Source organism: Dasypus novemcinctus, chromosome 20 (genome assembly GCF_030445035.2).
Source record: "Dasypus novemcinctus isolate mDasNov1 chromosome 20, mDasNov1.1.hap2, whole genome shotgun sequence".
In the NCBI taxonomy this organism is placed as follows: Eukaryota; Metazoa; Chordata; class Mammalia; order Cingulata; family Dasypodidae; genus Dasypus; species Dasypus novemcinctus.
Genome location: NC_080692.1, coordinates 7,959,678 through 7,971,704, shown reverse-complemented (window position 1 = coordinate 7,971,704; position 12,027 = coordinate 7,959,678). Strand labels below are relative to the sequence as shown.

The 12,027-nt window shown below is 39.6% G+C and overlaps 1 protein-coding gene across 2 annotated transcripts in view; it reads right to left on the bottom strand.

The window, feature by feature from the left end:
• Positions 1-11,529, bottom strand: part of UPF2 (UPF2 regulator of nonsense mediated mRNA decay) — a 137,485-nt gene extending 125,956 nt beyond the window's left edge. Inside the window, exons 1-3 of one of the 2 annotated variants that reach the window (XM_004468865.4) lie at positions 11,336-11,529; positions 5,534-5,913; positions 1,196-1,975 (exon numbers count right to left, since the gene is read on the bottom strand). In XM_004468865.4, the coding sequence (XP_004468922.1) occupies positions 1,196-1,975; positions 5,534-5,895 (1,142 nt within the window). In that variant the 5' untranslated portion in view covers positions 5,896-5,913; positions 11,336-11,529. The remainder of the gene's footprint in view (positions 1-1,195; positions 1,976-5,533; positions 5,914-11,335) is intronic. The other variant, XM_004468868.3, reaches the window with a different exon arrangement.
• Between the last annotated feature and the right edge of the window lie 498 nt (positions 11,530-12,027).

The following is a 12,027-nucleotide window of genomic DNA, read 5'->3' as shown; positions in this document are numbered from 1 at the left end:
AAACACATATTCACACACAAACACACTAAACCCAAAAAGTACCAACATATTCCTTTTTGATCCATTAATCCATTACTGACTATAGAAATACATTTTGAGGTTGCCCCTTCTAAGTTTAAAATAGCTCCGCTATCTGACAGTACAGAATAAGGACAATAAATCCTTTAAAAAAAAAACAAAACACTGATGACACAACTGCCATCTTAAGTTCTGACTGTGAATGACCTTGAGCCACAGAAGTTTTCCACGTAGTCTCAGCACTTACCCTGACCCAGTCTTAATTGTACTTCTCACATTCACTAATACTGGCTTCTCTTCTGGTTAAATCAATCACCTTCTAGTGGTAACCACTTAAATCAGTTCTTTCCCCTTCCCCCCACTGCAGAATAGAAAGGGTACTCCCCTACACTAATTTTTGATCCATAGTAATTTCAGATTCTCAACCATGCAATTTATTAGTTGCAGAGAACTCAGCCAATGCCATTGCTGTTACCTCTTTGTGCAGCTCCTTCACCCATCTTCAAATTCAACCTTCCCTCAAAGTTGACCAAATATGCACAGGCTACATCAATCTCTAGCCTGTTGATTCACAAAGTCTGCCCCTTAATCAAGGTCTCCACTAATTACCACAGGCATGGTACACTAGGACCTTGAGAATTTTAAATGGATGCCCCCAAGATGATTTCTATAAATTCACTTTATATAGTTGCAGTTAAGACATTTTTTCACAACTAATTTTGTGCACAATTTTCCAAAATTCTGCTCTCAACTACTACTAAGACTTACTTTCTTAAAAAGAGCAAGCATCAAGAGTGACATCAATAAACTGAAATATAAAACAATGGGAACACTGAAAAAACTCAGAAGAATAATAGCAGGTAAGTTAAAGTGCCAGAAAAAGAATTTACCCCTCAATTAAGAGTTTTTAAAATCACAGGAGGAAAACACATCCACAAAGGAAAAAATCACTATATACCTGCCAGACTCCCTTTAAAATCAGAACAAACTCTTTTGTGGACTCACATTTAAACACGAGTCCTTAGAATGTTACACTTTGAAAATTTCCGGAATGTTAAGAAATCACCTGCAATGAGCCCTTTTCCAAAAGTTCTTTCACTGGTATGAAGACTTTACAAATTTTTAAGTATGAGCTCCGAAATAAATTCTCAATTCTGAGAAACATTTGAAAAATCACCTGTTTTGTCTCTCAGTATTCTGTAGCTCCCTGTGGTCCCTTTTCAGGTGTTTGGTCAAAGACGTAAAGTATTCTTTTAAAAGATTCTGGAAAGGTTGTTGTTTCTCTGGACTAATTATCTCACTAGGAGGAAAATTCAAATTAAACTTCTCTGCAGCACCCTTTACTTTCCTTGGTACAAGTCCAGCAATATCATCTCCACAATGCCGACAAAAACTAATCACCACAGAAACATGAGTATGGGATTCACGATCAGCGTTAATAATATTTTTCAGTTGTTCATAGATTAAGGAAAGCCCTTCCTTGTCAGTGAAAATCCCAACTATTGTCAATTCTGCAATGAAACGCAAATCAGTTCTTAACTTGGTAATGTTAGGTGTTTTCTCCTCTTTTCTTGCTTCAAAATGTTTTTTCCAGACCTGAAGAAGTGATGGGGCAAAGTCAGCATAGCGCTGGTGAAAGAGAGAGCATAAGTGCACAGCACAATTCACATCAGATATTTTTAGCTTTGCTTCTACAATAGAAGCCACAGCTTCTGCAATGTATTTGCTTAAATTTAGACCATTAAAATCATGGGACAAGGAGTCTCTCTGTTGTTCCGTAATAGTTTTTAGTTTCTTGACAAAAGCAGTATTTTTCTTCAAACTTGAGTCTAGCCGGCTAAAGAAATTTTCCTCTGGTCGGTTGTCTGGGGCATTTTGGTTTTTGCTACGAAGTTCCTTTCTTAACTGATGTCGTTCCCAAGCTTCCTGATGAAGCTGAAGAGATTCCTCTTTCTCTCTATATTAAAAACAAACAAACAAACAATGAAAATGCCTTGTACATTGTGAAGCAACACTAACAAATCCCAGAAGAGTGAAAGCCAATAAAAAGTAATCATATAAGTATTGAACAATAAAAAAGTAATCTATAAGCATTATTTTTCAAGAGGAACAAAAGATGCAAGGGGTCCTTATACTACTTTTGAAAACATTTCATTAATTACTAAAGATAATGAGAGTTCAGAACATTGATCATACCAAATAAAGTAAAGCAGAGAACTGTGAATAAGTAGATTAAAATTAAAAAGCATTCTGAGAGTACTGAGTTTTCTGATTTTGATAATGACACTATAGTTATTTAAGGAATGTCCCTTTTCTTAAGAAACACCCTCTGAAGTATTTAGGGCTAAAACATCATAAGTCTGCAACTTACTTTCAAATGGTTCAGACTGATAGAAAGAGGAAGGGAAGAGGAGGGAAGAGGACAGATAAACATTAAAGCATTCGTGGCAAAAAAGCTAAATGTATAAAATACATGATGCTTAATATGAAAAATACATAATAATAGGTCTGGGGAGGATATAAAATGTAAAACAGATAAAAAACAGTACTTTAAGTTAAATACATAAAAGAAAGCACTAAAATGTTCTGAAGTGTTAGGTATCATTTTTCCATACTCAGCATTAAACAAACCTTTAAAAAAAATTGGGTCTTAAAATTCAAGGTTTTAGGTTTGAGGTCTTAAAATTCAAGTGTGACTCAGGAAATGTAGAAAGGAATGAGAAGGGAACTATCCCATAAAAGTCTTCAGTTTATCGTGAAAAGAACAGTTATAAACAAATCTACCTATGTTACCACTAAAAAGACAGGAGTTTAAATTACAGTAGTGACTTCAGGATTTTAAATCTGACTCTGAAGTTTCTGAGACACCAAAATGCCTAATTTTAAAATACAAATCTCTAGAAAAGTAGATTTTTACCTTTCCATACTAACCTCCCTAAGCTATCCTATAATTCTATGATTTTTTTCCCACTAAAGGCTATAATACATTAAGGGAGAAGGACTGTTCATCACTGAGGGTATAGACATTTCAGTATCTCTCGGAAGTTACTTATTCATACAAAAACCAGTATAATTCTTGTTATATAATGCATTAAATAACTCAACTTTCAACTAAATTAAAAACAATTTGGAGGGAAGGAGATTTGGCTCAACAGATAGAGCATCTGCCTACCACAAGGGAGGTCCAGGGTTGAAACCCCGGGCCTCCTGACCCATGTGATGAGCTGGCCCATGCACAGCGCTGATGCACACAAGGAGTGCCGTGCCACACATGGGAGTCCCCAGTGTAGGGGAGCCCCGCACACAAGGAGTGCACCCCTAAGGAGAGCCGTCCAGTGCAAAAAAAAGTACAGCCCACCCAGCACAAAAAACGTGCAACCCGCCCAGGAACAGCACCACACACATGAAGAGTTGACACAGCAAGATGATGCAACAATAAAGAGACACAGATTCCCAGTGCCACTGACAAGAATACAAGTGGACACAGAAGAACACACAGTGAATGGACACAGAAAGCAGACAACTAGGTGGGTGGGGGAGCATGGGGGCAGGGAAGGTGGGGAGGGAGGGAGGGAGGAAGGGAGAGAGGGAAAGAAAGGAGGAACGGAGTGAAGGCAATTAATAGATGCCAACACTAAGATGACAGAGATATTAGAATTATTTAAAAAAAACAATACAAAAACAATTTAGAGCGCAGAGGTGGCTCAAGCTGTTGTGTGCCTCCTTCCCACATGGGAGGTCCCATATTCGGTTCCCAGGGCCTCATAAAAAGATGAGCACAATGAACAGAGAGTAGATAGCAAACACAAAACAATGGGGGGGGGGGGTAAATAATAAAATAAATCTAAAAAAATTTTTTTAAATACATAATAAAGTATTTACAGGTGAAATAATATGATACTTAAAAATTCTCCAGGAAAAAAATTGGTAATTGTTGAGGCTGTGAGGCTGGGTAATAAATTCAAATTGGGGGGGGGGAATAGCACATCATACCATTCTCTATTTTTTAGGCAGATGTCTGAAATTTTCCCAATGAAGAGGTGGATTTTTTTTTTCAATGCTCTTTTGTATGAGATGGTGAGGGAGCAAAAGTTACTGTGACATGAATGTCCTTGAGAATTAAAACAAGAAAATTAAAATGTAAAATAAGCAAGAAACTCTCGTAAATCATGGTTCTGAATATTCCAGACCTAAGGCTGCAGTTTCTCATCAAAAACAGAGGTACTGGGAGTGGAGGTGGCTCAAGTGACGAGTACCTCCCTCCCAGAACAGAGAACAGACAGCAAGTACAAACAACAAGGTAGGGGGGAATAAATAAATAAAATAAATCTTAAAAAAATATAGAGGTACTAAGGAATAACTTTGGTAAGGAAGTAGGTAGCTGTTCTAAAGAGCTGTGGAAATTCAAGTTTGCAAACAGCTTTTAAAATTGTAGCTATGATGGGAAGTGGACGTGGCTCAACTGACAGAGCACCCGCCTACCATATGGGAGGTCCAGGGCTGGCCCATGCACAGCATTGCCACATGGAAGAAGTGCCATGCCACGCAGCGGTGTCCCCTGCATCAGGGAGCCCCACACACAAGGAGTGTGACCGCACTGAGCTGCCCCATACAAAAAAAGCACAGCCCACCGAGGAATGGTGCTACACATACAGAGAGCTGATGCAGCAACACGACACAACAAAAAAGAGACACAGATTCCTGGTGCCGCCAAGAATCCAAGCGGACACAGAACAACACACAGTGAATGTACACAGAGAACAGAAAACGGGGGGGGGGGAGGAAGAGAAATAAAATAATAAATCTTTAAAAAAAAATTATAGCTATTAAGATAAGAGTTCAGGCTATTAAACAATTGTTATTTTTGCTCTCTTCTGTTCTTCCTCCTATGAGGAGTACCTCATTTATACCAATTTATTTTATTATTTGCATAGATTTAGAAAGTTAAAAGTAGATTTAGACAAAGGTAAGAATGGGAAGCACTACGGAACTATACTTAAGGACAAAGGTTTTAGAATCTCACCAACCTAGATTCAAATCTTAACAGCTACACTGTTCACTGTGACCTTAGGCAAGTTACTTAACCACTTTAAGCCTCATTTTATTAATCTGTAAAATGAAGATCATAAAACTTACTTCATTAGAACTGCTTTAAGGATATATGCTAATATACTTTGTACAGTGCCTGGCACATGTAAGAGCTCAACATGAGTAGCTAATGAGAACTAAAGATTTCCAACTAAAAAAGATGGTGTATTACCATACAATGATAAAGATTTATTTTAAGGAAAATAAAAACCATCCAGATTACCCAGACCTCAAAAAATAGTAAGAGATTGTTGTAATTACTTAAATAATTAAAGCATGTCTCTAGTCACAAACAAACAAAACAAGGAAAGATACTCTCAAGGAACAATACCCAGGAAGATTTATTTCAAATAATCTTCTCCCCCCAACCATCAAAAATTATAATCTTCCCATTCCTTCATATCAATAATTAAAATAATTTTCTTACTTCAATTGAGCAGCTTCTTCTTCTTGCTGACGTTTTGCTTGCTCTTCTTGCTTCTTTCTTTCTTCCTCTTCATGTTTCTTTTTTTCCTCTTCCTCTTTTTTCTTTAATTCTTCCTCTGCCTTCACCTTCTCCTCTTCTTTTTTCTTGCGTTCCTTGTCTTCTTTTTTCCTTTTATCTTCTTCCAGTTTCTTCTTTTTATCTTCAGGGACCTTAATAACCTCCTTCTTGGCAGTAAGTTTGATATCATCTTTTGGTTTCTCCCTGCTGCTCACTGGCCGCCTTTCACTGCAGTCTTTTTCCCTGTTGTTTAGTAAAGATTCTTTTTCTTCCATACTTGCTGGCTTTTTACGCTCAGCTGGCATTATGTTACCCAGGACAATCTGTAAGAATAAAAGAATGTCAGTACTGCAGACTCAGTGGCTTTTTTTTTTAGTGACAGGACATTATTTTTTAAATAGGTCACATTAATGCATCCTGGCAACTGTGATAGATTAATAAATGCATGCAAAATGAATACTATTCCTGTGATAAAATAATTGGTCACATTCTACATTCTGTCATTATTAGTTATGCTTATGTTTAAGTACATTTTTTATGCTTTATTATGGAAATTCAAACACATTCAAAAGAACAGCACAACATAAGGAACCTCCATGTACTTATTACCCAGATTCAACCATTATCAAACTCCAAAACAATCTGTCATTTAATCATAAATACTTCAATAGGTACGTGAGAATACTCTGAATTGCTCCTTTTTTATTTTTCTGAATTGTTCTTAACCACTCTGGTTCACTATCTCAGAACATATCCAACAGAAGTATTTAAGTTAGAGAAGAGCATAAACAAGCTCGTCTCCTATAAATCACTGGACAAAATAGAGAACAGAGGACTCACAAATTTTACCTCATAGTTCTAAACTTATTATCAAACTTACAAATGTACAAACATGAACTACCTCTAATTAAACTACATGTTCAATTTCATCAATCATATTTGTCAAAATTAATTCACAAAAAAACCATAATGATGGTTATAAAATGTGTATATTCTGTTCTACACCTGCCAATATAGTAGCCAATAGCCCAGGGTTTCCCCACCTCAGCACTACAGACTTTTGGGATGGATAATTCCTTCTTGTGGGGGATGCCCCGTGCGCTTTAGAATGTTTAGCAGCATCCCCGGCTTCTATGTAAATTCCAGTAGTATCCTCCAGTTCTGACAATTGAAAAAAAAGCCTCCAGACATCGCTAAATGTTTCCCAGGGGTCAAAATCATAGCTACATTTGGCTATTTAACTGTAAAGTAATTAAAATTAAATAAAATTTAAAATTCAGTTTTTCAGTCACTATCCATATTTCAAATGCTCAGTGCCACATATGGCTAGTGGCTATTTTATCAGAAAGTGAAGATAAAGAACATTTCCACCATGACAGGAAGTTCTATTGCATAGCAGTGGTCTGTAGTATATATAGCTTTTATACAGTAAACTGGAACAGATAACTGCATTTCTCTACAAAATTCAGGAATTTTCTTCTCTAAGAATATATTTCTCTGAACTCAGAACAAACAAGCTTTCTAATTTAATTTCTTTTCTGGACAGTTCTAACTCCTAAGTCATCAGAAAGTTGTATTAAAAATATCCTATTTAAGAAATATAGGATATGGACAGAGAAGTGGGGTGAGAGGGGTGAGGGGTATATGGGGACCTCATATTTTTTTAAAGTAACATTAAAAAAATAAAGAGAAAAAAAAATTTTTTTAAAGTATAGGATTACCTAAACTTGTTAGCTTCTTATTAAAAGTTGAAGATCCACATGGTATTTCTACATATTTTCAAATACAAGTTTTAAATTACAGCAAAAACTAGGTTAGAAAACAAAACATCTGCAATAATAAATATTTTATAAACACACAAATAAATTATTTCAACACTTAAATGTTATTATCACAGAAAGACAACCTAGGCCAATAGAAGCACTCTAATTTTTGGAGGCACATGCCACACTCTGTACCTGCTCTCAGCCACCTCTTCCTTCCCTTTTTCCTCTTTTACTCTCTTATTCTCCATTTCCATGTTTTATGCATTCATTTTGACAATGACACCCAAAGGCTTTAGTTAACCCCACTGGTGGAACTCAGAACAACAGAAAAGGCTGTTATCCTGTTTAAAAAATCATTTTAAAAACATGTAAAAGTGTAACTACTTATTTACATGCCAAAACAATATTAACATTTATAATATATTCTTGGAAATGTAATTATCAATTATTATACCTCTGCCATTAAATACCCATAAAAATATCATGTCCTAAAAGCAAGCAAACTTTCAAACAAATAGGATAATACTAGTAGCCACCACTCACTGGTATATACTAAACATTTTACATACATTATCTTATTTAATACTATAATCTTTATAAGGCAAGATATTATTTTCCCTATTGTATAAGTGAGTAAACTGAGACTTGATCATGTAACTTGACAAGGTCTCCACAGCTGGTGAGAGAGGCAGAAACTGAACCCACATTCTTAACCACAGTTATCAAGAACCTGACAGTAGGAAGCAGACTTGGCCCAATGGATAGGGCGTCCGCCTACCACATGGGTGGTCTGCGGTTCAAACCCCGAGCCTCCTTGACCCTTGTGGAGCTAGCCCATGTGCAGTGCTGATGCCCACAAGGAGTGCCCTGCCACACAGGGGTGTCCCCCACGTAGGGGAGTCCCACACGTAAGGAGTGTGCCCTGTAAGGAGAGCTGCCCAGCACGAAAGAAAGTGCAGCTTGCCCAGGAATGGCGCCGCACACATGGAGAGCTGACACAAGATGATGCAACAAAAAGAAACACAGATCCCTGGTGCCACTGATAAGGATAGAAGCCGTCACAGAAGAACACACAGCGAATGGACACAGAGAGCAGACAACTGGGCAGTGGGAGGGGGGAGAGGAGAGAAATAAAAATTTTTTAAAAATCTTAAAAAAAAAGAACCTGAGAGTAGCAAACTGTGAGCTGGAAGACTTGATCATAGATCCTGACTATGACAAATCACAGAAAGAGTTCCTTGATAACTGTTCAGCAATTTTTACATTGTTTTTAACTTTTGCCAAATTATAGCAGAAAAAGACAGGAAAAAGATACTACCTAAGGTAATCACAAAATTTTAGTTAGACATCATGTGCAAAAACAAAACAAATAAATTCATGTTTATATAGAATTTGTATCTTCTGATGTAAAGCATGGATGAGGGACATTTCAGGTTATAAGGATCAGAATTTACAATTAATGTTTTATTTATGAAGATAAAATGAAATCTTAATAAAAATTCTTTTAAAAACATTAAGAATTAGTTTGGAATCGGACAAATTCATAAAGTATCATCATTTATTAGCTCAAGAGTCTTCTAAACATTCGTGACTCTCTAAAATATTCATTTATTCTGAACATTTTCATTTAAGTACCTACTATATAAACTAAGGAGGCAGTCATGTAGATTAGACAGATCCTGCTCCAGAGCATGATAAAACAAAGATTCTCACTAAGGCTCGTAAGTCTTGGTACTTGCATGTTCTTTGAATACTTCATCCTTATACTACAAACATAGACCCAATGTGTACTTTGAGCTAAATTTCAGCAAACAAAAAAATATGACAAAAACCTAAAGGTCATGTAGAGGCAGCATTAATATGAAAATACCATGAGCTTTGGAATCAGGCAGATTTTATGTTTGCACCCCAACTTGGCCACCAACTAATATAGAAAATGGGCAACTTAATATCTCCAAGTCTATTTCTTCAAGGATAAAATGGAGATATTGCTATCTATCTTACGGAACTCTTCACTTAAATAAATCTGCTAGCATAGTAGCCAGCATCTGGGGGGGCACTCAAATGCTGATTCTCTTTCACAAAATACACTGAAAAGTTAAACATAAAATGAGAGATTTGTAGAGTTCGAAGGACTTGAAGGCTTCATCTACTCGAAATCTCAATTTACCCCTTGAGGTAATAGCAGCAGCATGACCTGCTCAATATTACACAGCTGACCTAGTGGCTGAGTCAAGACTCACTGACCAGTGCTCTTTCCCACTGTGTACCTTGACTCTAACATTTTAAAAACCAAATAAAATATACAAATGACAGGATCTAGATCAGTATGCATTTAAGTCAAGTTTTAAAATTACTGAGCATTAAATTGCATTTAATATAATGCTAAAACTCTTTAAATTATTTTAATAAATTCATGCTTTAATAAAATCAGGTATTTTATCTTTTATTTCAAAAAGTTTATCAAGTAAAAAGTAGAATTTTAAAAAGATTCTATCTGAAAATAATCATGGTAAAATTAGTGGTCTTTTATTTGGAATATGATTAGCTCTTACAAATTATTTTACTGGTACAATCATATTCGTACAGCCTTGAAAAGTAAAACCTGCTTTAAAACCACTTACCTAGCTCTCAAAATAGTGTTCTGGTAGAGCACTTGGGCTGTATATTTTATTCTGTTTCCTAAACATACTCTGAACTTCCAAGAGAAAGTAAAACTACTGCACTAGTAAACAGGTGTCAATGGGGGTATACTGGGAAGAGAGGTGTTTCCCTTTTAAAGATATTCCCTTACAATGTACCATATGGCTTATATATGAAATCACAATTAGGCTGCTCTGAAAGCAACTCAGAGTAAAAGAATGCTGTTTTACCTTTTAATTCCATGTTATTTAAATGTTCTAAAGGCAGAACTACACAAAGGCATTATCTCCCAGTCTTTGACTTTATTCTTTAAAGAACATTCTGAGAATAAAGGACTGATGAAAAGTTTTAACAAATTTCACCGGAGTTCAAGAATTTTCTTCGTCATCTGTACATTTAGGAGCCCCTAAAAAACTATGATAAACGAGAAGAACAGTGAATGATAATTTTACTTGGGTCTGATACAGTATTACGTATGTGTCTTATAAAAGCAAGAGAGCTGATGGTCTGGACAAACTAGTGTGTACCCCTAAGCCTGTACGGGGGGGGGGGGGGGGGGCTCTGCTTTGCCAACCTGGAGACCAAATACCCTGTGATCATCTCCTCTGCTCAACAGTACTAACAAGAGGGTTCGTGGAGGCTTGGGGTAAAGGCGAATTGGAACAGCAACAAGCCTATCCTATGTGATTAAAAGGAAGTAAACCCCCAAACCCGTGTCGACCCTCCGCAAATACACCAAAGCTCCTTCTCCTACACAAACATCTCCCACAAACCCCTGCTCTGGCTCCACATTCCTACACCCAACACGTTTCCCCACAACACCCCTCCCTACGGGTACACACCTTCACCTTCGTGGACCACCCTCGCCCCAAACCCTAACTTCTCACCCCACACTCCCTCCCCACCCAACACTCTCCGGCTGGTCTCCCTACTCCACATCCTCCCACACACGAACCCTCCCCACTTCCTCGCCCTCGCTTCCATCCGGCGCCCGAAGACCTTCCCCCAGCTTCCCGTCGTCTACCCCACGCCCCCAAACACCTTCACCCCGCCACGACGAGGTCCCCACCTCCGGTCCCCAGGGTCGGCCAGGGCATGCGGGGCGGGACCTCCTCTGCCGCCCCCCATTCCCGCCTCAGCTCGAGAAGGGAGCCTCCGGGAGAGGGGCTGAGGAGGACGACGCCGGAGCCGCGGTCTCTCGACTTCTCCCGCCCCCGGAGAGCTGAGGTGCGGAGCTACCGCTCGGGTCCCCCGGGAGTGGGAGTCCAGGCCTCTGCCTCCGGCCCGCTCCCTCCCGATCGTTGGAGCGAAGACGGAGGGGTTCCCCGGGACTCACCTCGAGCCTGTTGTCAACATCAGCCCCGGGTTTCCCAGCACCAACTCCAGCACTCGGGCTCCCCTCCCCTCCCCCCACCAGCTCGCAGCCGAGGACCCGCCTTCCCTCAGCTTCCCTCCTCCCTCCGCCCGCCGGCCTTCCGCCCGCCACTCACCAGCGCGGCCCGGCTGCGAGTGGGGGCGGGGCGGGGGAGCGGGGAGGAAGGGGGTGTCCGTGCCATTGCCGGAACGCAGGCAGGCCGGGCCCGCCGCCCCACGGCATGCCGGTGCGCTAGAGCAGCCTTTGGGGTGGCGACTCCGGAGTAACGGCTCAGGTCGGTGTCAGCTATTTGGCGGCTGGTTCAAATTGCCCACTCGACGGTAGGATTGAATTTTTCAGATAGGCAACTAATAGGGCAGCCACTACCAGCACCTCAAGCCAGGACCCCGGCAGAAGGGCGGAGCACTCCGAGGACCGAGGGCAAGAAGTGGATTGGTCGCCAGAAAAGGGAAGGCGCCCGAACTGGAGATGCGCAGGCGCAGGGTCCTGAGGAGGGGTGGGGAGCAACCAGGGGGAGTGGAGCCGAGGGGCGGGGAACAGGAGAAGAATTACGGAGCGCCGTGGAGGACAAAGTGACCACGTGACTCTCCTAGAAGTTTCCCGGTGCGAACGCTTGGAAGGCGTCTAAGAAGGGAAAGTTTGATTGGACTAAT